The following is a 25,134-nucleotide window of genomic DNA, read 5'->3' on the forward strand; positions in this document are numbered from 1 at the left end:
ATAAGTTGGAGTCTACACTTTCCTTTCTGTAAACCAGAACAAAATACCTGCTTCATGAGCAAATGAAATAATGTTTGTGAAAGTGTTTTGAAAATGTCCTGGAATCATAAAAATGTTACATTATTATTATTAACTTGCACACATACAAATTTTTGGCATTTTCAAAAAATAAAGAACTGGTAGCTGTGCTCTATCACCGCTACAAATTCTACCTGTGGGCCACCCTAAAGGAAACATCTTGGCAAAATGGGAAGAAAAGGAAAGCACGCAAGATTTTCAAATCTACTACAGGATATAATTTTACAAGTTGTAAGACAGTTTTATGCTTTCAAATTAAGCTCTCAGTTTCAAAAGAAAATGACAGAGAACCATTTGGCTCTTCAATCAGTCATGTCTAACCCAAACCACCTATAAGCTAAGCCAAAGAAATGACTGTATCAATTTTTCACAGAATTTGTGAGTACCTAAAATAACAGACAGGGTCTTCCTCATGATTAGGTACGTGGGAGCTTTGGATAGCATGATTAAGGCTCTGAGTGCATTATTACTATAGAAACTCACCTTGTTTTTGAGTTCTTGACAAGGTGAATGATTTCCATTTCCCATCATTATGGTTTTGATTGCTGACAACGGAAGCCATTCCTGAACCCAGATCATAGCTGACTTTTATGTGCCCATCAGTGAGCTCTACACTCATGAAATCTTTCTATTAATAGAGTAAAAACACACCAGTGATTAGATACACAGAGAAATATATGAGTATTCATTTCCTTTGTGGAGTTTATAATAGGGCTTTATGGCTAAATTACTGACTGTGTTGATCTGTAACTGAAATCCATTTTTGGATACAGAATTGGTGTTACTATTTTGTGAATGTTTGTGGGTGTGATATTATGGTGCAAATGGTCACAACGAAATTACTAGGATGTGTCCTTTTATGACAGGAGTAAAACTGGGTTCCTTTGAAAACATATTAAGCAAACTAAAGAGTACATTTCCTGAAAGAATTTACTAAGAAATATTGACCTGGAAAAAATAATGAGGCTATTTAGAACAACCTTTTGACTTAGGTCTCTACAAGAAGACTAAGGAATAGTTTTTCTGCTGCATGTTTCCATACCGGGGGAATCTTTACTGGGTGCTTCTCTTAAAGGATTATAAGGGAGTTATACTGAAAATAAATAAAAATTAAATTGTATCTGTAATTAAAGTTACTGATGGAAATATATAAACACTATGCACCACTCTTGGGTATTACACAGCCATCCCAGACTCCTTTGAACAATAACTGATAATTCAACAAAACTGATAACTGCATTGGAACCTTACAGAAAAGAAGCAAACATATTTTCAGTCATGAAAGATCAGCTGTGCAAATCTTTACCAGGTCTCGTGTGGCAAGGTACATCAGAAGAGCATTTGAAGAAAATGTCCTGAACTTGAACATGACAGTAGAGATGTTGGGGTACCAACGAATGGGGCGGCTGACTAATGCATAGCCTTCTCCATCAAACTGAATAGTCCCCTCACTATCTTCTACCTGCGGACTGAAGAGAGACATTTCACATGAATCAGACGATGTCTACTTGGTCCATCAGTATTCAATACATCACACTGTCTTCTGAGACTGGACTGTAGGCTGTTGTAGGGCAGGAACCATCCCAGATATATCTTCCATCCTTCCCCTTCTCTCCAGCTCTACTGCCACCATCAGACCAAGTAACCACCATCTCTCACCTGACTTCATTAGCTGTTCAATAACTAGGTCATTGATGTTTTAACTACTTTTGCTGAAGTGCTTGGTGGCTAGTTATATTAGTGTTTAAGTGTATTTTAGTGGTGTGAACTAGTGGGATTTTGGAATGGGCTGAGAATGCATTATTACATTTCCCAAATACGTAACGTAATAGGGAGTAGGGGTTGGCTGAAGAGTGAAGGTGGTTGAAAGGTACTAACTTAAAGTTGTAAGAAAAAAAAAGCCGTACCAGGATATAGGCTTCTATTCTCTGAACTCTTGCTATGCAGTAGGATTTTCTGGGACAGATTAGATTCAGATAATGAAGGGTTCCTCTAACTATGTGTGTTTGTTGATCTGCCTTCTTCACCAGGATGTAAGCTCTATGAAACCAAGTAGAGATTATGGGCCAGGCTCCATGCCAGGCACAAACTCAGCATCTAGTGTGGTACTTGGCTAATAGCAGAATCTGGTAGATATTTGTGGAATGAAAGGGATATTAGTAAAGCAAATTGCCTCACAGAGAATATATGTTCAATCAATATTGGTTGAATAATTAATGAATATCTAAGATAAGTCTTATAAATATAACATTTAAAAAGATTTTTTTCAAATGAAAAGTTATCATCTATCTATCTTATCTAATTGATGCTAACAGAGTAAGTTTTGATTGTGGAGGTATTTTTAAACTTTAACTATCTGCGTATTAGCTTATATTTGAATCTGTGAAATTGGAGTGCTGTATTAACTTGAGAAGAGAGGAGATATGAGAAATATTATAGTAATCTCATAAAATAACAAGAGGTTAGAATAGTATTTGCATGCAACCTTGGCTAATGAGAAAAATAATAGGGTATAAACATTAATGGCCTTGAGGAGGAGGAACTGTTACTCATTTTAGACAAGTTGGCTTTCTCTCTGTTTCTGGAAAAGGAGAAATAAAACTCTGAAGACAAAAGGAAGGGAAGAGTCTTAACTACGCATTTCACAGTCAGGTTTTTGTAAATTTAAGATACATCTAAATAGGTATAAGATCAGATGATGCCATATACCCTTAAAAGATGCTTTTTCAATATTCATGAAACATGTTCACTGAAAGGTTGAGAGACTAAATCAGCCTATTAACAATATAATTTATGTGACTAAATCAGCTGAATAATTTTGGCCTTCCTTCATCATTATAACAAATCCATTAAAATCTACAGCACCACATTTGAGATAAGAAAATGTAATGTAGCATCTACTAAGGAGAAGTTCCATGAGGTTCTCAAATCCTAGGATTTTGCATTATATACTGCCATGCTACCAGTGACAATAGGGTGTGAGAGTCACCACTGACACTTTCCCGAGTGCTTTGGCCCAGTGCATTGTTACTCACAAATTGAAGAGAAAAAAATACAAAACTTCATATATAATGTCAGGAGAGGCACTGGAATAAAAAAATATATATCACATTTTATTTTCCTTGTACGGAAACCCTGGAATATTTGTATCCTGGTGTTCTCACGCCCTTAATCTATTAATTTCCTCAACACACAATCGAAAAAATAGCAGAGTAGATGGCAGGTACCCTGGAATCTGACGTGGAATTTCAGAAGTCACTTTAACACCTCAGGTTTCAGTGTCTCCACTCTGAGACGAAAGGGTTAGATCTACTCCAACCCTATTAGAGCTTCTACTCAAGCAGCAGGCAAATCTTCGAGCAAGAGTTTTGTACAAGAATAGCAAAACATACAGATGAAAATCAGCCTACTTCATTTAATTCATTAGCTAAAACCGGTAAATCTGGCTTCAAATTGTTGACTTGGAGGTGGGGGAAAAATGAATCTTTCCAGGTATAGACTCAATATTTCAACATCTAACATTATGCTAGAGTTTTCCTATTCATTTTCAATACATTTACCAGGAAGAGTGACAATTCTTTTCTAATTAATAAATGCTAAGCTTCTTAACTTGCTTTTTGTTTCTCTTTTGAACCTGGATTTCTGGTCAAGTTAGGAAAGATTAATTATGCTATTTGGAACAGCCATGCTCTTCCATGTAAAGCTTGTTAACCACAGAACTAGATGAATATTGAAGTTTAGTGTATTAATATTTCATCATTGTTTCAGTGTTCAGCTAAATACATTTTACTGGTAGCAGTTTTTTCCCTATTTTTTAAGAAAAATAAGATACACTTTTTTTATAGCCCTGACAGATATTCCTTTCTAAAACATTACAAAAATTATATCCTTTCTACTGACTACGGAATAAGTGCAAATTTCTAAAACTCACATTCCAAGATTTTCTACAAAATGTTCCTAGTCTATGTCTTGTAGCCTTGTCTATTTCATCTCCCCCGTTTTACCATTTCTGCTCTAAAAGTGCAACCATTAATTTTATGTTAAATGTGTTATATGTTCTCCTGAAAAGAAAACAAACACCAGGAGTTCTAAAACATTTTTCCTAAAATTACCAAGGCTTATGGAAAAATAGGGCTAGGGCAAGCCACTCAAAATTTATGTGACTTTGTAATCAGAGCACTCACAAAAACAGTAACATTCTTGATCAAAATATTAGTATAATTCAAAAACGTATATTAGGAATTTTTAAAATAAGGAATTATTTCAGTAAATGTAGAACTTTAGCCTATTATAATTATATTAATTCATATAATACTTTATATAATGAAGGCCCAAGATCTTTGCAGAATTGATAATTAGTGATGCTACAGTCTTAACACATAATATGCACTGCTGAAAGGACATTTAAATACTTTAGACGTTTGTTTGATAATAAGCTTTGGAAAATCCTACTTAGAAATTTACCAAAGAAATGTTTACGGAAAAGTTGGCGTTGATTTGTGAGTAGCAGAATATTAATGTAGAGCTCATTGTCCTTGTATTGAAAGAATTTTACAGACAACATTCTATATTAGATTTTATTGAAGATTATTAACAAAACCACTTTAAACTATGAATGGATCAGGCTTTCAAACTGTCCTCAATGCCATACTGAAAAGTCCATGATGACAAAAAAAAAGTAGAAAGATGAAAGTTAAAACTTTTGGAGGGGGAATATTTTTGGGCTACTTTCTTCTATAAAACTCTAGAGATGTTGAGAAGAAAATGTGAAGTATACTCTGCTACATTAATGGAGAATTTAGGTCCTAACAATGTACATGTTCCCTTTATACTGGAAATAAAAAATATAAACTCCTTAGCACCTAATGATGTTAGAGTTACTATGTATATATATTAAGCTTCCAGGTATTTAATTTAAATTTTATAGCTTTAACTAAGTATAATTAAAATTGTTGTAGGCTCAGATGATCAGTGGGCTTTAAGTTTTTTATGCAGAGAAATCCTCTATTTCTTCTTAATTGTTTTACATCCTCTATTCAGGTTTATATAAGAATATTTATATATGCTTTATATGCTTTTTAAATATTTTTGAATTCCAACATTCTAACCTCTATCTTATAATTAGTGATGTTTATTATGAAACTTTCTCCCGGTTTATCTTGACCTCTGCTTCTTAAGCAGAATCTTCAAGTCCCATGGGTTTCCACTTGAAAAGCACATACATGATGCTGTGTGTCATTTGAAAAATCCTGTGGGAGATAAAACCTGCAGTATCGTTCTATATTTTGTTGTAAACACAAGCAGAGTGAATCCAGGCTCTGAGAGGCCTGAAGCTTAATCAGTTTAGGGAGACCTTTCCTTAAGTAAAAATAAATGATGACTACAGAATAGCCACAGACACGCAACACCTCCTGAACATGAAGGTAAGCTGGAGTGGAAGGAGATAGCAGTCTTAACTGATCGAGGCTAAAATGTCTTACCTGTGCAAATTTTACAAAAACACATGACCATGTCAAAGTACTAGGATACTTCCCAAATCCTTGGAAAGTGCCTGCACAAGTGAGGGAGGGGACTTAAAGTTTCTTAGCTTCCTGGTAAATCCACCTCTGAACACAATCGCTTCAAACTTGTTGTATATCATCTACATGATAATAGAACACTGCACAATAAAATTAAAGCTTTTGTGATACACAGGCCTGATAGACCTTGGAAGAGTCCTCCTCTCCACTAACCTGACGGTACATCCTTTGCAGTCACCTTCTATTTCTCGGAAATTCCACAACCCTATAGGTTTGCTGTCAAAGTATGCTTCTCCCATACAGCCAGTGAATGTAATCACACGTACAGCATCAGCCTTCTGAAGAGAGAAACATATTTGTTAGAGTTTAGAATTTCACAAAAAAATTAAGAGTACCCTTGAGAGTTATTATATGAGCAGCAGAATCTGGAGTAGTTATTATCTACTCTTTGTGAAAGTCTTGGTTGTGTACGTATCCATCTTTTAACCATATAATATCCTCATGGATCCTGGTTATTCTGTGCTTTACCAGTTTATCACCATTAGTAAATAAACACTCCAAGCTTCCGACCTTAGGTAAACTGCTTATTCTGAGATTCTATTATTTTTATTGGTCTGTAACATGAGATTATCAGGAGAATTAACTAAGAGAATTTATTTATGGTACCACATTCAGTGCCTGGCACAGAGAAGGTGTTTAATAAAAGTAAGTGTTCCTATCCACTAAGGAGATTTACGAGAAAGGGTACATACTGACTACATAAAGGGGAAAAAAGCTTGCATATTGATTACCCTATGATACTGCTGTCCCCAATTTTTCATTTCCTTTTACACCCAAGTAGGTTTCTAGGGCAGGAGAATGAAGGGACAGAGTAAATTTATAAGAGAAGGGTCCCTGTTGTTGTTGTTTGCAGGCATACACAGCACAGAGCCTGACATCGAATAGGGGCACAATAAATATTTGTTGAATGACAACTCTGGTGTCATTCTCACAGGAAAAGGTCTTTTATAAATTTTTATTTTATATTGGAGCATAGTTGATTAACAATGTTGTGTTAGTTTCAGGTGTACGGCAAAGTGATTCAGTTATACATATACATTTATCCCTTTTCAAATTTTTTCCCATTTAGGTTATTACAAAATATTGAGCAGCATTCCCTGTGTTATATAGTAGGTCCTTGTTGGTTACCTATTTTAAATATAGCAGTGTGTACATGTCAGTTCTGGGTATTTAGCAGTCAAGAAGGAGGGGAATGATCCGATCCACTCTAGAGAACCTTGCTGTAATTTGAACAACTACTCCTTTTAGCGTCAATATATGACAATTCTACAACTTTAGAAGCACTTTGCCAAGGCGAATCCACATTTATCTGAATAACCTGGAAGGAAAAAGTGAATTGATATGTTTGGATTTTAGAAAAAATAGAAGATAGTCACTGAGTAGTTAAACATTTATAGTTATAATTTTAGGTTAAACTCATCAACACATACATCTTCCTACCGTTATGATCAAGTGGGGCACTGCCATGGAGAAGGAATGTTGTCAGACACTGACAAATACAAGTCAGGAACAGTCCTTGGAATTCTCTGTCATCTGTGGAAGCTTCTCTTAATTTTCCAGAGGTTGATTATCCTACTTGCGAATTGTACTTGCTTTTTGCTTCTCCTTCTTGCATCATAAAAACTATACTTGGGATATTTTCCTGCTCCCTTGAATTTTCACTAGCACGTTGATTTAATTACTTGTTTTCAGTTTTTTGGTTCATATTCTGGTACGGCAGAAGCCTTGAAACTCTTGGCCAAAATGATGAAGATTTTCTGTAGATTTCATTTGCTTGTGTTTTTTTCCCCCCTCAGACTGGCATAAATAAGTTTCTTTATGTCTAGTGACATCTGAATAATAAGAAGAATTATTTAAGGTGCAATTTAAGGTGTGACTACCATATCTTAGGCATGTAATCTCGCTATTCATTGAGGTAGTAAAGGGTGGTGATTAAGAGTAGAGATTCTTGTGCCTGGTAACGAGTGTTCAAGTCCCAGTTCCACCACTGATGGCTATGTGATCTTCGGTGAATCATTTAACTTCTCTCTTACTTAGAGTCCTTAACTATAAAATGAGGAGGATATTATCTACATTTTTGGGTTGTTATGAAAACTGTTAATTCATGTAAATTACTTAGAACATTACTTAGCAAACAGTAAGGGTTATATAAATGTTATAGAAGTTTATTATTGTATCCTACAATATGCAAGCAAGGTAGATACTTTTATCTCCCTTTCTAGTTAAGGAAACTGAAGCCCAAGAGGTTAAGTGACTTGCCTAAGGTCATATTTTCGTAAGTGATAGAGCAGGGAATTCAACCTGGATTTAATTTCAAAATTCATGTTTTTTTTTGTATTGCTCGGTGCTATCCCTATATTTATCTTTCTGAGGAGGAAAGAAAGTTGGCAGTATGACTATATATTACGATGTACCATATATATTTATATGCAGCTCTAAGAAATGAGGATGATTTTAGTGTGTAGCTGTGGCCTCCATTCCAATACTTTAGAGTCACATCTCATACACAAAGCAAATAAAACCACCTCACTCTATATGAAGGTTGAGTTCTCATAAATTTGGGGTCACCCTGGCTTTTCACATTTTCTGACTAATCTCATCCCAGGATGATTCTGCCAGACCCAGGATTACACATTGTACTTGGTTGTGCTCTTACATCTCACCCACAAGTCGTTTTCCAACACCTAACTCCATTTAATCAACACGAGCTTCTTTAAAATGCAGGCACTTTGCAATCTGAAATGCATAAGGACCTGTCACAAAGCAATTATGAATATTAAGTGCATTACTCGATAAGAATGAGAAGAGCAACTTGAAAACTTTAAAAATCGGATCATGATCTGAAGGCTTATGGCTCCTGTGATATTTCCCAAGGTATTCATAAATCTTTTTAATTAGATGTGAGTTTGAACTTTATAGCACTTTATATCAATAAATCATAAATTGATTCAGAAAATGAGGTATCTTTAGAAAACACTTTGCTCTTGAGGCAACTAAAATATCAAAACATTGATGCCACAGATGAGGGCAAAACAACAACTGTTTAAGTAAATACACATAGGTTTAAAAAGACTGTGCTTCCAGATTGCATATTCAAGGAAGAAAATTCTTACTCAAAATATATTCATGTTTTCATAAAAACAAATTAAGTAAAAAGTGGTCAAGTTTTTGCAGTGCTTTATCATGTCTTTGCCCAAAGTCATCATGCCAGGAATTGTCTGCAGAGATTAAATAAACAGAATGGGGAAGAACAACACATTACCTTCAATTTCCCAGTCAAGCCACCAACAAACAGCATTGCGTTTGCGTCCACATCTAGAATAGTGTACCCTGGAGGTGACGCTGAATGGTATGTACTGGGCACAATGCTGGCTTTGGGTCCATCCAGAGCTCTCACGGAAATTGTTCCATTTCTCCCAGTTCTTCCACGGTACGTGTTGAAATGAAATGAAAGAAAATACAGAAAATGAAGTAGGTATCACATTTCTGGTCACTTCAGATTTAAAAGATATAAAATGTAGAGATTTGTTTTGGAATATTTAAGAGATAGCTGGGTGTTTAGCTTCAAACATTCCAGATTCATTAAGCTGCAAATCAAAACCCAGAATCTGCTCTCTGCTACACGTTTACCAACAGATTCAACCAGGACCACTGAGCAATCTACCCTGATTCTGAATGTGTCCAGTGATAGATAGGAAATGACACAGCAACAATTAGCTGATGGAATTGCTGTTGGTTAAATGGAAAGTCTTTTTCCTCTTGCTTTACAAAACAATATGCTATTTACCTACATGGACTATTTAAACAAGTTTATATTACTTCATTCAGTCTAATTTAATTCAGCAAGTGAACCCCAAATAAGCCACGCTTCTGCATTATAAACTGCATAATTTCTCCTAAAATCCCTGATTATCTTGGATCCAAATTTGCTGAAGTAGTCTTCCTGGAATCATGCATCATTTATTGTTTGGCACACCATCTTAATGTGTACACTATAAAATCCAGGCTACAGAGTTGTGTATACAAATTGTACAGAAGAACTTCACATTTAGATTCAATTAATAGACTTCTGGAAGCTATTATTATTGTATTTCATTTTCTTTTTTTAAATGATTGGTTCCCATGAGTTATTAAACATGAAAATCTGATCTTTTTCCGGAGACAAGCAGTCATAACAAAACTTTGTCATATTTCTCTCCCTACTGTCTCATTTTGGTAATCTTTTTATCTTTGAGGGTGCAGTATTAACTGAAATAGGTAGAAACAATAGAATGAATTTATAAGGTTCTTCTTTAAGAGAATACATCTTTTCTAATAGAAGAACTGTACTTTGCAAATATAAGTATTCTTAAGCCCAATAAAGTACTTAATCCCTCCCCCACCATCACACATGTAAGCATTTTATCTGTTGCTCTCTCCTCTCTCTCCCTCACACACACACACACACACACACACACACACAAACACACACACACTTTTATTTAAGATCTTAAAAAGGAATTGAAGATATTTCTTTTCATTAAGTTTTTTTTAAACTTTTAATTGTGAAAAAATTAAACATGTACACACATAGAATGAAACTCTATGTATCTATCACCTAGATTCAACAATCACCAGATCTCCAAGTCTTCTTTACCCATCTCTGATCAACTTCCCTTGGCCTTTAACAAAACCTCTTGACTGTTAGCTGCTTTGTGTTTAGTAGGTAGTTGGGAATTAGAAAAAGAAGAGGAGAAAATGAAGAGGAAGTATTGAGGACCAGAATGGATTCTACAAGTAATCTGTACACTGTTAGAAGTTAATTAAATTAAAGCATCAAGGATAGAATTAATCAATTTCCTATTCCTTCCCACAAGTAGTGTGGACCTGACATATTTTATATTCATGCCAGCATTTAGATACTGCACCCACCTGTAGCCAAGACTGCTGTGTAGACTAGAAGAGGCGCTTTGCACCAAAGACAGATACCAACGGCACCTCTTAGGCTCTGGATTGTACTGAAGAAGGGCAACAGAAAACAACTTAACCTCAAAGTTTCTACAGGACAACCAGATGAGGAGGCCAAGAAGGACCGGTCATTCTGTTCAATACCTTGAAGATCTGTCAGTTCCTAACACGTTCTACAAAGGTACCATTCACACACACTTATATATGTATATAATATATAACATTCGTATACATGTGTGTGCGTACCTACATAGCTACCTTCTTGAAACAGAAATAAAAATTTTCTTATAAACTAGGAAACTACTTCAAAATTCTGTCAATGATCTTAATCTCTATTGAGTTAGTTACCTTGATGCCTCAATACGGTACCAATATGAGTCATCAATAGTCAAATCTGGATACTCGACACGTCCAACCCCGGATCCAACATCCCAGAGGAAGCTTACTTTGCCTTTACGCATCTCTATAGCCAGAAAGTCAATCTAGTGCAGAGAAACACAAAAACAATAGATATCAGATGTAAGGCACCCTGAAAGAGGAAGCCAGCCGAGTCTTTTCAACAGGTACCATTTTCAGATATATGAAATAATTAGAAGCCTCACAATAAAGATTCCCAAATAATATGATCTATTATTTCTACGATTAAATAATACTTTATTATTGTATCTTTACAATACAATGTCCATACACATGTTCATAGTGCTGAGGCAAATGTGTTAATTCAACCAATTCTAATTAGGTCTAACATTGGGACAAATGTCTTTTCTTGCACTGATACTTGTGGTAGAGATAAACACAAATATTGGGGTTCAGAATTCATTGTTTTCACCATGGGCACTGATGTTTTTGAGGGACCAGGTATGCTTTTTCACCCAAGGTGATCCAAAATGTCTCACCTGATTTCCAAGTATTGATTTATGTGATAAGTGGTCTGTTGAAAAGTCTTACTCATTTTGGAAGGTCTCCATGTGTATAAAGTCAAATGGGTCAAATGAAAGGAATTAGAAGTTTGGGGTGAGCTCTTTTAGATACATTTCTGTTATTTCAGTTTGAGTCATTAATTCAACATGAATCAGAAGAGTTTTCATTGGTAAGAAATAGTACACAATTTTCAGTTTCATTTCACATGCAAGTTCATTGTAATTTCTTAGTTAGAGAAAAATGTTTAAAAAGCCTCATTCCTATTAATCTTTCTTCTTAAATAGCTGGATCTGAAAATATAATTCAAAAATAAATGCTGGTATACTCACAAATGAAAGCAGATATGCCTAAACACTGTAAAAAGTTTTCATTTCATTTGCCTTCTAACTTCATTTGACACTTCAGAACTTGGTGAGGTAAGATTCTGAGGTTTTCGAATCTGAAAGGCTACCTTATTCAATTTTGGGACCATTATATTAGACTCTATACATGTCCCACACTACCAGGATTAACCTCTGACTATACACATACACAGTAGGCCAAAGAAAGGCTGAATGTTAGACTTACAAATTTGGCACTTCCAAGATAAAAAAGGAGGTTGTCCGCGACAGCCGTCTTTACGTTGACAATGATATTATTGTAGCTTCCTTTCTTGATTTCTGGCTTGTATGTTCGAATGCAGTCACCTCCCGAAGACACAGATACTTTGATCTTTAAGAAAAACGAGGTACAAAGAACCAAGACTAAATCTCTCAGAAAGTTTGAAGTAGCTCCCAATCACAAAGCCATCATCATCTCTTCTTTCAAGTTATTTTTCCATCAGCAAATGGTATCATTAAATGCCTATACGCAGACCCCATTATACTCATTAATGAGGGCACAGAAGAGCACCTTTCCACCAGTATTTTGACAATGAGCTGTTCACAGTGTCATGGCTTGTTAGCACGCCACTACTTTTTGAAGCATGCAACTAACAAATTCTTGCCTTCATAACTTACTCCTTTATGAATAGGGGAACATTCTCAAGAGGTGATTTTATATGAAGCTAATGGTGTAGATCTTCATTCAGGTTGCTTAATGAAATTTTACAATTCAAATTTCAGTGATTTTGGTATCACTTAAAGTAGGAAACCATTTTTCTTTTAGGTTTTGAGAGGAGGTTACCTACCCTGCCATGTTCTTACAGTTGAAAGAGGCCAACTAGATTTTGTTCCAGATGTTCTAACAATAAGAAGAATAATCATTCTACTCAGAACATACATTTCAGAATAAATTATACCTTTTTATTAAGTCACCAGGAAAAGGAACAGAAACAATTTCCAGTGGCTATCATTACTAATGTATTTAACAGCTTTTTCTTTTGACTAGTACTTTAAAAATTACTATAAATTGCTAAGATAGAAATTCCTATGTGACTAGAGCTGACACTGTTTGTACCAATTTGTACTTACACTTAGGGAGCCTTTCTTCAATCACAAATAACACTAGTTGATTATTCCATTTAATTTTCTTTGGTTCATGTGTACTATCAAAAAGGTACTTCCAGGACAGCAATGTTGTTGTTTGGACTCAGAGAGATTCTGTTACTTTGTTAGTGATAGTGTTCAAAGTAGGAGGCAGAGACACATACAAAACTTCTGTCACTGATTCAAATTCCTGGCTTCAAGGCTTCAAGAAGCCTCTTGGCCCTCAGTAGGGGTGAATTTCCATTTTCTCATCACTTATAGCACCTTGCACACTTTGGAGAAAGCCAACGGCTATTATTGTTACCTCCATAAAAGGGCTGTGCAAACTCCAAACAAGATAGCCTAGGACACCAAACCCGTCTCCACCTTATGGTGAGACAAGGAGGTGTCTTGAAGAGTCTAATGAGAGAGTAGGTGTTAGGCAGCGCCAGCACCCCTCTCCAAGGGTGGTACAGACTACACAGAGGACGTGCTGGATTCAAAATTGGTTGGATTCAAAAGAGAAAGCTAAGGAGAGATTTTTGGTTCTGACAAATATGTAAATTCATCTATGTTTGAGAACTCCCGGGGATATAGCAGATCTGTTGAATCTCCTGCGGATCCTGTGTAAGTCATATACTTGTACTGTTTCCTCGCCTAATCTGCTATCCAAATTGCATTTCCAAGCAAAGAAAACAGTGTGCTGGAAAGAAACAGGGGCTCACCCTAATGGAGTTCTGTGTGGGGCTGGGGCTGGAATAATCTAGGACGACTGCTGCTTAGACTGCTCTCCCTGTCCTTTCCTTCCCTCTAAGGGTGGGACCCAGACTGCCAACTGAGGAGCACAGTACTGGTCACCAGAGTGTTTGCTCTCTGTCCTGGAGAGTTAGTCTTCCTGCTTGTGTGCTTTTCAGTTAAGAAGGTAGCTCTTTGTTCCACAAAGATAAGACAGGATTTCCCTTCTACATAAAATGCTAAGAGTAGATGAATCAAAATGACTTGCAAAAGAACACAGATCAAGTCCAGAAGGCTTGACAACAGATTTTTATCAAGGAATTTTTTCCCCTTTTCTTAATTAATTTTATTAGAAGGAATAATCTCAAAATAGAACTGATAACGGTTAAAATGTCACACTGTACAATTTGTTAGAGATTTTAAAAAAGATCAAACTGACTTAATAAAATTTATTTATTTATTTTTAACAGGAAAAAAAAATGACTTGCAGAGAAACAGAACCGGGAAAGGTATAACTCATTTTTGTTATTTGTGATTAAACATAGCCATCATATGTTATTTTGGTTATTCCTTTTGTTATTAAAATAACTCATATGTGTTATAAAGAACACAATGTAGTAATACTCCTCGGTTACTGTTTAGAGAAGAAGTGACTGAATATGGGTGGAATGCATGACTGATCAGGATGTTTCTGCCCTTGCTTGGGTATACCTGGTAAAAATGGTAGGGGATCCATGACTGGAGTGTTGAAAGTGGGGTTCTCAAAGCGTTGTAGACAGAGCACCAGTACTGAAGCCTAATTCAACTGATGAGACTCCACTGGAGGACTGAAAGTCTGAGTAGCCATTTTAGAACTAAGGGTGTTTAACATCTCTAGGAGTTAAAATTACTCTGCCTTATGGCATACTTTACATATCAAAAATATATGGATCTCTGAACAACATGGCATTGTTATACCCAATATGCCAGGAATTAATCTTGTAAAGTAACCTATTGCTCAACTCTTACACATTTTTATAAAAACACTCTGGATTTTCTGTTCTCTGGCTTACAGTTTTGAATATATCCTCAGTATCTGAGATATTCAGGCAGCCCAAACTATCTGTAACCAGTCAATAGCTACTAATCTCTCTGTTTAAATACCTTGTGTTTTGTTTTCCAATTATATTGTTTTATATACCTTAAGACAAGTAAATCAAAGGACAATATTTATAAATTTCTCTAGAAGAAACCTCTGACATACAATCCTCTCATAAGAGGGGAGAGATTTCTGAAATACAAACATCCTCTTAAGATATTTGTTGCTATCAATTATTGTTATTTCTTTTTTGTGTGTGAATTTTTGAATTTTAATAAGCAGGCTCTTATTAGTTATCCATTATATACATATTAGTGTATATATGTCAATCCCAATCTCCCAATTCACCACACCACCACCCCCGCCACTAATTATTGTTATTTCTAATGTGAACCCTTAGTAAGACTTCTAAACAAAAATCACTAAGAAGTAGGTCTCTCTGAGGCATTTCTCATACAACATTATTTACCAATTCGTTATCATGAACTCAAACATTATTGAGGATCTCATTATTCTATCTATTGAATTTTCACTGCATTTTTTCATCCAGTTAACTAGGTCATTCATTTAAAAAGAGTATCAGCCACTGAATTTCAGAGTCAACAACAAGGGGAAATCTACTTTAAAATAAATGTCTTTAATTTCTTGGTCATATTGAATATGTGTTAGGGCCACATCCAGACACTCATGCCAGATTACAAATATATTTCTAAAATCGGGCAAATGTAATCTTCAATTAGTACAAAACCCATTTGAAAAAAACGTTGGCTGCTTACAAATTTATAACATCTTACAAAAAACAAAGAACTTTGTTGTAACTTCCATTTCTAAAGGTAGTTACAAATTACCTTGAAAGGCACAGACAATGGTTGTTTTTTCAAGCATGACTTTTATACCTTTCTTTCATTTTGTATTTTGAGACAGGTTTTATATATTTACAGGCCAGAATTTTATCTTTCTTTCCAGGGGGGTGGGGGTGGGAAGAGGAAGCATTTATAACTGATGAATATATAGGCATATATTTAGATTTCTTTACAATGAAGAAATAATGAAAATGTACAGATTTCCCTGCTTGGTAACTAAGTCAGAAAATGTGGCTAAGTGTGGAATTCACAAGAGAACAGTTACTATTACTGCTTCTTCAAACTTAACATGTCAAAATACAGGAGGGATACATCAATCTCTTTCTTTCTCTTACCACTGCCACTGCTACAGTTGGGTCTCTTATTAAATTTGCTTCCTTCTTTCTAGTTTCTCTCATCTATCCCACAAACTACTTCTGGATTCATATTCAAAAATCACCGTTCTGATTATATTGCATTTCATGTTCAAGAATTTTCAGCTTCTCCTCACCAATGAGGTTTATCTCAGGTACAACTGTGGCTAAAAGAAACTGTTTAACTTACCATTCAACTTACCTGAGAAAACCTGGCCTCCGTTGAATTTTCTAGTTTAATGTTCACTCTAACAATAGTCTTGGCGAATCAGACTGTTCTGTCATGAAATGACCCTGAAACCTCCTTTTCTCACTGCCTTGGCTGAAGTCATTCCCTCTCCTCAGAATGTTCTCCTTCTTCACCTTCTCATCCCATGTCCAGCACTATCCCATTTCAGAGCCTGGCTCATCCTTCCCTTCAGGAAATCTTCCCACCCTGACTAGAGGTGATCTTTCCTTTCAGAAACTTAATAGCACTTCCCAGCGCTCATGGAATGTAGCACAATATTCTGCCTTATCTTAGAGTTATTTGTGTACATATCTTATTTCTTCTATGGCGTTGTAAACTATTCGAGTGGAAGAACATGCCTCACAGCATGTAACCTTGTGCATAGGAGATGCTTTTTCTGCATTGGTTAAATCTTAAATAAAAATCCAAACCTTGGAGTAACATCTGATTTCTTTTCACCTTGTGCTTCACATATACAATGCTCACCTGTCATCCTTACTGCCTGCAAGGTTCTCATATTGTAGTTTAATGTATGTCTTCTCAATCCTATCTGCTTCTTTTACTCTGAGTTTATGTACTTCATCTTCACTAATCTTTCTGTCATTTTCTAGGTTTCTCTTCAATTAGTCATGAATTCCTTTTCAAGGTTCACCCTGAACTTATTGTCTTGACCTGGTTTAAAGATATCAGGTATGTATAAGGAGGGAGAAGAATATACTGTCACTTGGGCATCATATTCTTGGCCACTTACTAAAAAAATAAGTTTATGGATTAAGAAAGGTTATTTCTGGTCATTTTGGCTTCACAGTTGTTTAAAAATAGAACTTTTTAGAACTACCATATGATCCAGCAATTCCACTCCTGGGTATATATCCGAAGAAAATGAAAACTTTAATTTGAAAAGATACATGCACCCCAGTGTTCAGAGCAGCATTATTTACAATAGCCAAGATTTGGAAGCAACCTACGTGTAAAGAAGATGTGGTATATATATTCAATGGATTATTACTCAGCCATAAAAACAAATGAAATTCTGCCATTTGCAACAATGTGGATGGACCTAGAGAATATTATACTTACTGAAATCAGACAGAAAAAGACAAATACTCCATGTTATCACTTATATGTGGAATCTAAAAACTAAAACAAATGAATGTATATAACAGAAACAGACTCACAGATATAAAAAACAAACTAATGGTTACCAGTGGGGAGAAGAAAGGGGAAGGGGCAAGATAGGGGTATGGGATTAAGAGATATAAACTACTATGCATAAAATAAATAAGCTACAAGCATATATTATACAGCCCAGGGAAATACAGCCATTATTTGTAATAACTTTAAATGGAGTAGAGTCTATAAAAATATTGAATCACAATGTTGTACACCTGAAACTAATATAATACTGCCAATCAACTATATGTCAATAAAAATAAATAAATTTTAAAAATGGAATTTTTAAAATTGAAGTACAGTTGATTTACAATGTTTATTAGCTTCTGATGTACAGCAAAGTGATTCAGTTATATACGTGTATATATATATACATATATATACACATATATATATATTCTTTTTCAGATCCTTTTCCATAATAGGTTATTACAAGATATTGAATATAGTTCCCTGTGCTATATAGTAGGATCCTGTTGTTTGTCTATAATACATAAAATCATGTATATCTGTTAATCCCAAGCTCCTAATTTATCTCCCCTTTCCCCTTTGGTAACCATTAAGTTTGTTTTCTATGCTTGTGAGTCTGTTTCTGTTTTGTAAATAAGTTCATTTGTATCAAAAAATGGAATTTTTGAGATGGAAGGCTTGGGTATCTAAAAAGATTTCAGTTTAAGCCTGATAACATGAAAACTGTTTTTTTTTTTTCATTCTATTTCTATAAAGATCATAAGATGACTTCACAAGGTTAAAGTTTCATATTGGCATTTACAGTTCTGTCCTGGTTCATTAAGATGCTACCTTCTAGAAAGTTTTGCCTCTATCCTTATAGTCTTCTAACTGGGTTAATAAAGAGAAAAATTTTGAGACAAGTGAAGTATTTCCTATTCTTGCTCCAAAAAATTGTAGAAATTGTAAGCAAAATAATTTTTGGTTGCTTGTACTCAGACAAAAGAATATATAGAAAATAATAGTTCCTCTATGCTATTATTCCTTATAACCTTGTCCGTTCATTCCTTCCACAGCCTCACTGGTTGGCCTGTTTTGCTTTCATTAAGAGCAAGGCTCTCTCATCCATGCCTTTTTAGTACACAAAAACCAGGCTTTCATTCTTACAGTTTGTATTAACTCTATTCGAACAATAATAAAATATATCAGAACTTTCATTTCTCAAATAGTAAGTAGTGATTACTCTTCTCAAGAAATGTCTTTTGAAATTTATGGGAAAAGTATCTAATCTTCCATTCCCCACCTCACCTGCAAATAGCTTCAAATTAAAGGAAAAGAACCAGAGATCATTCAACAGGATACACTGAAGGAAGGTATTCCTTCTGGGAATAACACCAAAAATTACAATCATTTACTGATAACTGAAAGCAGAAAGAGCTTACAGAATTGGCCTGCTTCCGGGCTTGGTTTATCAGTTCTTTTATCTCAGAGATGTTTTTCTTCAGGTTATCCTCAAGTTCCTTGATGGGTTTGAGTTTATCTATCAGTCGATCAGCTTCTTGTTCTAGATTTTTTACAGTGGCATCTGCATCTGCAACTGCATAGAACAAGATTAGCGCATACCATGCACTCACACGCATACACACACACAGACACGCATGCACATGCATGCACACACAGACACACATACACAGAAATGAAAATAGCAGTATGCTTAAGTAAATAATGGAAAAGATTTCATCTCATCCACACGACAAAAGCAAGGCCATGACAGTTGAAGCAGTTTGTGATGGCAAATGGAAATATTTTAGTTGGGACTCAAGCAGACCAGAGGAGGAGATGTTAGAAAAAGAAGGCCAACACTTTGGTTTTGTGATTAAGGTGAAAATTTGCATTGAAGATTGAGACTATGATGAACTAATTCAATGCTTAATTTCTAGCTTCAGCCCCAAAGCTAATCTTTATAGCATAGAACTTTAGTCATAGAATCAAGGAATTGGAGAAGCATCTGTAAAATGTCACCTAGTCTGTCCAAGCCAGAACTGTATTTAAATCAGGGTTCTCACACAAAATTGGTTTTCCTTCTTTTTCTCACTGTCTTTCTTTGTACATCTTAACGAGAAAAGCTATAAAAATGTCTTCTGAAAAACATCTCAATGTTGAACAATCCTTCGACTGAAGGCCTATATTATATTTTAATTAAATCTTTCATGCTGCAGTTCATTTTCATTTGGAAGAACAGTTGATTCTCCTGCTCTTTACATTAGGTTGAACCACATTAAACTGTCACTTTTGTAGTTAAAATTTAAAGAAGGTTGAATATTGACAATTTTAAAAGGGGTTTAACCCTAAAATAATTGAAGGTTATCACTGATCCTTAGACTTCCAGCTTGTGCTTTTCATAGGAGGGCAAATGACACATGGAAAATCAATTATTCTGTCCCTAGGATGCTGGCAGTCTTATCCAAACCATGTCATTAATTATCTGATCAAGTGTGTATTGTTCTGTTTTCTGTCATTGCGACCCTGATGAAAAAGAGAAACTGCTTAAGGTCCAAGGCTTTTGGCCCTGATGAACTATGAACGATCTGGGAATTAATCCTTAGGAATGAATCAGATGTGCTAGAAAGGAAGTAAGTTATTTTAAAACTCGGTTTTGAAGTAAGTATTTTGAACTCATGCTCATAAATATGAGTTATATAGTTAGTGATGTTTAAAAAGAACTTGGTCTATTATTTTATTTTATTTTTATAAATTTATTTATTTTATTTATTTATTTTTGGCTGCATTGGGTCTTCATTGCTGGGCGCAGACTTTCTCTAGTTGTAGCAAGCAGGAGCTACTCTTCGTTGCAGTGTGCGACCTTCTCATTGTGGTGGATTCTCTTGCTGCAGAGCACGGGCTCTACATGTGTGGGCTTCGGTAGTTGTGGTGCAGGGGTCTAGTTGCTCCGCAGCATGTGGGATCCTCCAGGACCAGGGCTCGAACCTGTGTCCCCTGCATTGGCAGGCAGATTCTTAACTACTGCACCACCAGGGAAGGCCCATGGTCTATTATTAACTTCAACTAATAGAGCTGCTAGATCAAGAACTGACTCTTCTGAAATGCAGGTTATTGAGGTCAAAGCTCTTGTTACATAACTGTATAGGTATTCAACATAAAGACAGTTACCCCTCCGTTTTTACACTTTAAATAAACCATTTATCCATTTTCTCCCTTCCTTTAATATTTCCCAATATTACTCTGATATTCTAGAAGTTATTCTAGAAGTGAGAAAAAGTGATTTAGATTTAGATTCATGAGAATGAAAAAAGGGCTATGCAGGGACTACTTAGACAAGTAATGGATCCTTTTCTTCTAAAGCTCCCAGAAGCTTTTATAAAATGTTTCAAAATGGAACCTGGAGGTCCCCCCATCCCCTACTTTTTTTCCCCCCTCTATCTTCTGTAGCAGTCGAAGTCATATGGAAATTATCTTCTTGAGGTTTTAAAAATAAATAACCTGTGATATTGAGTCTGATGCTCTCTTGTGCAGTAGTTTTTGAAAACTTCTCACTTTCTTCCATAATTATGTGTGTGGATTTTAAAGTCATTGCTGAAGACAGATTTTAATAACAATATTTTACTAGAGAATTATCTATCTCTTTTAGGCTTTACAATTTATTAGCCTAGAGTTTTGCTAAGTCTTCTCTTACCTGCTAAATTTCTTCCCTTATCTTGTTATATCTCCTTCAGAACTTTGCCTATTTGTGCTTTATTTTTCTTTATTAAGCCTGTCAGGCATCTAACATTTTTTATCTTTATATTCCTAAAGATATACCACTTGAATTTATCACATCTATTATTTTCTGTCTTCTAATTCATTAGCTCTTTTTTATCTTCTTTCTTTTAGTTAATTTTATTTTGTCTGACTTATAGAGTTGATTGCCTAAATTGTTTTATTTCAATGCTTTTTAGTAATGTCATTGCATTCATTTTCCACTGAGGACCGCCTTCATCGTATTTCTGAGGTTTTGATATGCTGGATTTTATTATTACTATTTTCTATTTTTCAGTTTTATTTTAGACTTGGAATTTAAACGATGAAATTGTTTAAGACAGAATATTTTTATATCCCAGTGATTGCTCACTTGTTAAGATCTGATTTTATTAATTCTGTTTTATGCGTCTCCAAATATAATGCTCTTGAAGTTGAGAATAATTACTTGTAAGGGGAGGAGTGAGCTTCAGGGGGGGACAGCAACAACAGCAATGTAGATTTTAATCTATTTTAATCCTGCTAGAAGGAAGTCATTTGGACTTCAGTAGCTGCATATATGTTATCAGAAGCATCATAATTTAGCTGAATCTGTGGGAGAATTCAATTTTCTACTTTTATATGGATAACAGATATTTCACTAACTTTTCAAACACACAATTAAAATATTTATGTCAAATATATTCACATACTAACTTTTTGTAAGGAAAGATTCCTTTATTAATCCAGCATTAATACTGTGACACTGGAAAGAATAGCTATCTGATGTGTAAAGCAATACTAAAACATGCAAAGCTGAAGCTTTTTGCAATAGGCAACCAAGCATAAAAATTACTAAAAGGTATGCAAGTAAACATATACATACTGATTTCTTCAGGTAATTTCATATGGAAGTAAAACAGAAAAATAGAAAATTCATGAGAAAATATTTTTAATAGGTATTATAAAGTAGTGATTATCAAAAAAATAGAACTTTTCACAACAGGTGCTAATTACAAATTCACCCCATTTTAAGTCAAACTAGCGTTATCAAGTAAAAGTCCACAAAAACATGGCATTTAGCAGCCACTGTTCATATTAAAGGGAGCTTTATTATAACGTTCTAATAAGATAGAAACAGACCCAGTTTAATTAGTGTTTATAGATATTAACTATTTCTTTTGATAGATGATAGAATCAAAAAAGTGAGATAAATATTATAAAAAGGCCACTCTCAGCTGAGAATCAATCTGAAAATGAATGAAATGATACCTTAACTTACAGAATAAAAGAGAGAGTGACATTTACTTTAAAACTTACTTTCATTCATTTCTTGGGGGGAAATATTGTGATTTGGCATGACTCTGAACCAGTTATTCAGATGGTATCTTTGAACTACAGGGGTAAGCTAACTCTGGGCTTACATAAGAAATAAATTTAAAACTATGTATCTCTTCTTTTTCTTCCCTGAAGAAGTGAGGAGTGAAATCCTTCTCCCTAGCTCTGAAGTGCATGGCAGCTGTGTTTGTACTCTTCCTTGCTCAGGAAGGAGTCATGCTAGTTGTATCTATTATTTCATAGCATCATTAGCCTTTGATCTGAGGCAAAGGTGCTGAAAAATCAGGCTCCACTCCCCCGTCGAACAGCATCTGGATTATACAGTGTATAACGCCAATAACTGTGGTTTTGTTATTACACTCTACAAATGTTTTAATTCCCAATAAATATATTGGTGCTACATAAAGCGGGCTAATCTCTTGAGACTGACAAGTACAAAGAATCAAGCATCTCCTTCGGTGAAATCACATACTAAGATAACATTTTATCACTTGAAAGAATAAAAAATATTAGAAATCATAACGTTTATTGAGTATAATTAATAAATTATATTTAGTTCTCCCACATTTTCTTGTAAATCCTTGTTAACTCAATATAGTTTAATGCAATATACAAAAGATGTAAAGAAATATTCTTCTTGATAAACTAGATAAAAATTTTAATTTCCTGATAATGTTAACTAACCAGAATCTAAGTAATAAAATAATAATAGTTTCCAGTTTGAATGCATTTCAAGTTGATCCCATTTAATATCCTGTTCTAACAGGACTGCTAATAAGACTGCTCCTTGACCTCTAGGTTCTATGGAATTTCACCAACTCCGAGGATATAATTTCCCAAGTATAACTACTTTCAATTACACTAAAGGATTTTAAAATATTTGGCATCGCTATACCAAATATCATGTAGATCTGAGAATTCCTAATTTCCTCTCAATTGGACGAAATTTGAATAAGATAAGCTCTAGTGCAGAGCTGGGAGTCTTGGATTCTGTGTCTGGAGCTGCACGCACTCAATTCCTGAGCCCAGTCTATGAAGGGAGGAGGGCAGACTACACCACTACGAGGGTCCCTTCCTGCTCTAACAGTTATGAGTCTAGGATACTTTTATAGTGTGAAGAAATAAATGACATAATCAAAGTGAAAAAGCACATCTTACTGTTCTTTGAAGGATCTTTTACCACGGCATTTGTTTTGGCTACGCTGTCTGCCAGTTGATTGTAATTTTTCTTCAGGCCATCAAGATTCTGGTGGAGATCTTTAATCTGTGCCAGTACATCTTTAGCTGTGTCGTTGGCTTGTCTTGCTTTGTCCTTAACAGCTTGCAGTTTAGCGGCTGTGTCTGTCAGCAGAAGATGGTATGAGAAACAAAGGGTCTGGAGTTATTGGCTTAATCCATGCTTGTCAAAGCGAGGCTGTGGCTGGCTGACCTCAGGGACACAGGCACAGAGGGAAAGGCTGAACTTTGTCTCATTCAGTCATAGCAAATGAAGTACATTTTTAGCTAAACTGAATTTTCTCAGGGACCTTTGCTATGAATACCTGATTAGCTCTTAAAATAGCAACATGATTGTTCTAAATGTTCATTGTGTAAGGGTATATTGTGATTTGCTGCTGAACATATTAAAGAGAGAAGTTTATCCACATGAATCAAACAGCTTCATCAAAAGTAGGTTTAATCTGCATTTCTGAGGCGGGATGGGGAGGGAATGAATGTGTTTCAATTTTAGTATAAAGAGACTTTTTCAGATATATTAGACCTTGTGTTTGTGTATTTATATTTGTTTTCAGCATTGGAAATTTTCTATGTACATCTTTACTACTGAAGAGGTGACATGAAAATCGGGAAAGTTACTTAGGATTTTTAATGTTAAAAAAGTATAAATCATTAAGGTTTTAATATTTCTTGTTTTCTATAGATGTATGTGTTTCCTTCACCGTAATTTGTATAAAAAACATATATATGTGCCTAATAGTATGTTGTAGATCAGTGGTTAAGACCACAGCCTCTGAAGTTAAACTGCGAGGTTCAAATCATATATGCCTCTCTTAACAATGGCCCTTAGTATCCCTAAGTTTGTCCCCTATAAACTGGAGATAACAATGCTATTTACCTTGTAGGATTAGTATGAGGATTACATACACTTAACATAAGCATATTGAATAAGCACTCAAAAAACGTTAGCAACCCTTGTTATTGTTATATGATGCCACTAAAATATAAAAATAGTATCCCTAAAAGAATAGTGCTTTCAGGAACTAATACGAAACATTAACTCCAAGTACGTGTAATAGGTAGAAAGATATTACAGACATGGTTCAATTCTTAATGTCAATGTTTTTGAAAGCTAAAACATTTAAGTAACAGAACTTTGCCAATAAAGATATGCTGAAAGGCAGTTGGCTCTACCTATTACTGTAGGTACTGTAATAAGCTGCAATTGTGTACATCAACATTGTAGAGAATAGTGTCTGTATGATTTTATTTTTCCCACCAATATAAGATTTCCTGGGTCAAAACATGGAAGGACAATACAATAATAAGATGTCTATATTTTCCTTTTTGTAATTTATTCCAACGAATGTCAGCTAGGGTAACAAATGACAAATATCACAGTGTAAAGTACGATTTAGTTTCTCATTCTCACAAAGAAGAATTCATAAGTAAGAAAACTGTTATTGAATAGCCTGACAATGGTACAAATGTAGTGT

At 35.0% G+C, this 25,134-nt stretch overlaps 1 protein-coding gene across 1 annotated transcript in view; it reads right to left on the bottom strand.

Moving 5' to 3' along the window:
- Positions 1 to 25,134, bottom strand: part of LAMA2 (laminin subunit alpha 2) — a 603,102-nt gene that overhangs the window by 50,582 nt on the left and 527,386 nt on the right. The window contains exons 43-50 of the mRNA XM_082855622.1: positions 23,582 to 23,764; positions 18,793 to 18,947; positions 12,093 to 12,236; positions 10,953 to 11,086; positions 8,920 to 9,079; positions 5,811 to 5,935; positions 1,385 to 1,547; positions 562 to 706 (exon numbers count right to left, since the gene is read on the bottom strand). Coding sequence (XP_082711748.1) covers positions 562 to 706; positions 1,385 to 1,547; positions 5,811 to 5,935; positions 8,920 to 9,079; positions 10,953 to 11,086; positions 12,093 to 12,236; positions 18,793 to 18,947; positions 23,582 to 23,764 — 1,209 coding nt within the window. The remainder of the gene's footprint in view (positions 1 to 561; positions 707 to 1,384; positions 1,548 to 5,810; positions 5,936 to 8,919; positions 9,080 to 10,952; positions 11,087 to 12,092; positions 12,237 to 18,792; positions 18,948 to 23,581; positions 23,765 to 25,134) is intronic.

This window comes from Leucopleurus acutus (assembly GCF_964270905.1).
Source record: "Leucopleurus acutus genome assembly, chromosome: 15".
NCBI classification, from domain to species: Eukaryota; Metazoa; Chordata; class Mammalia; order Artiodactyla; family Delphinidae; genus Leucopleurus; species Leucopleurus acutus.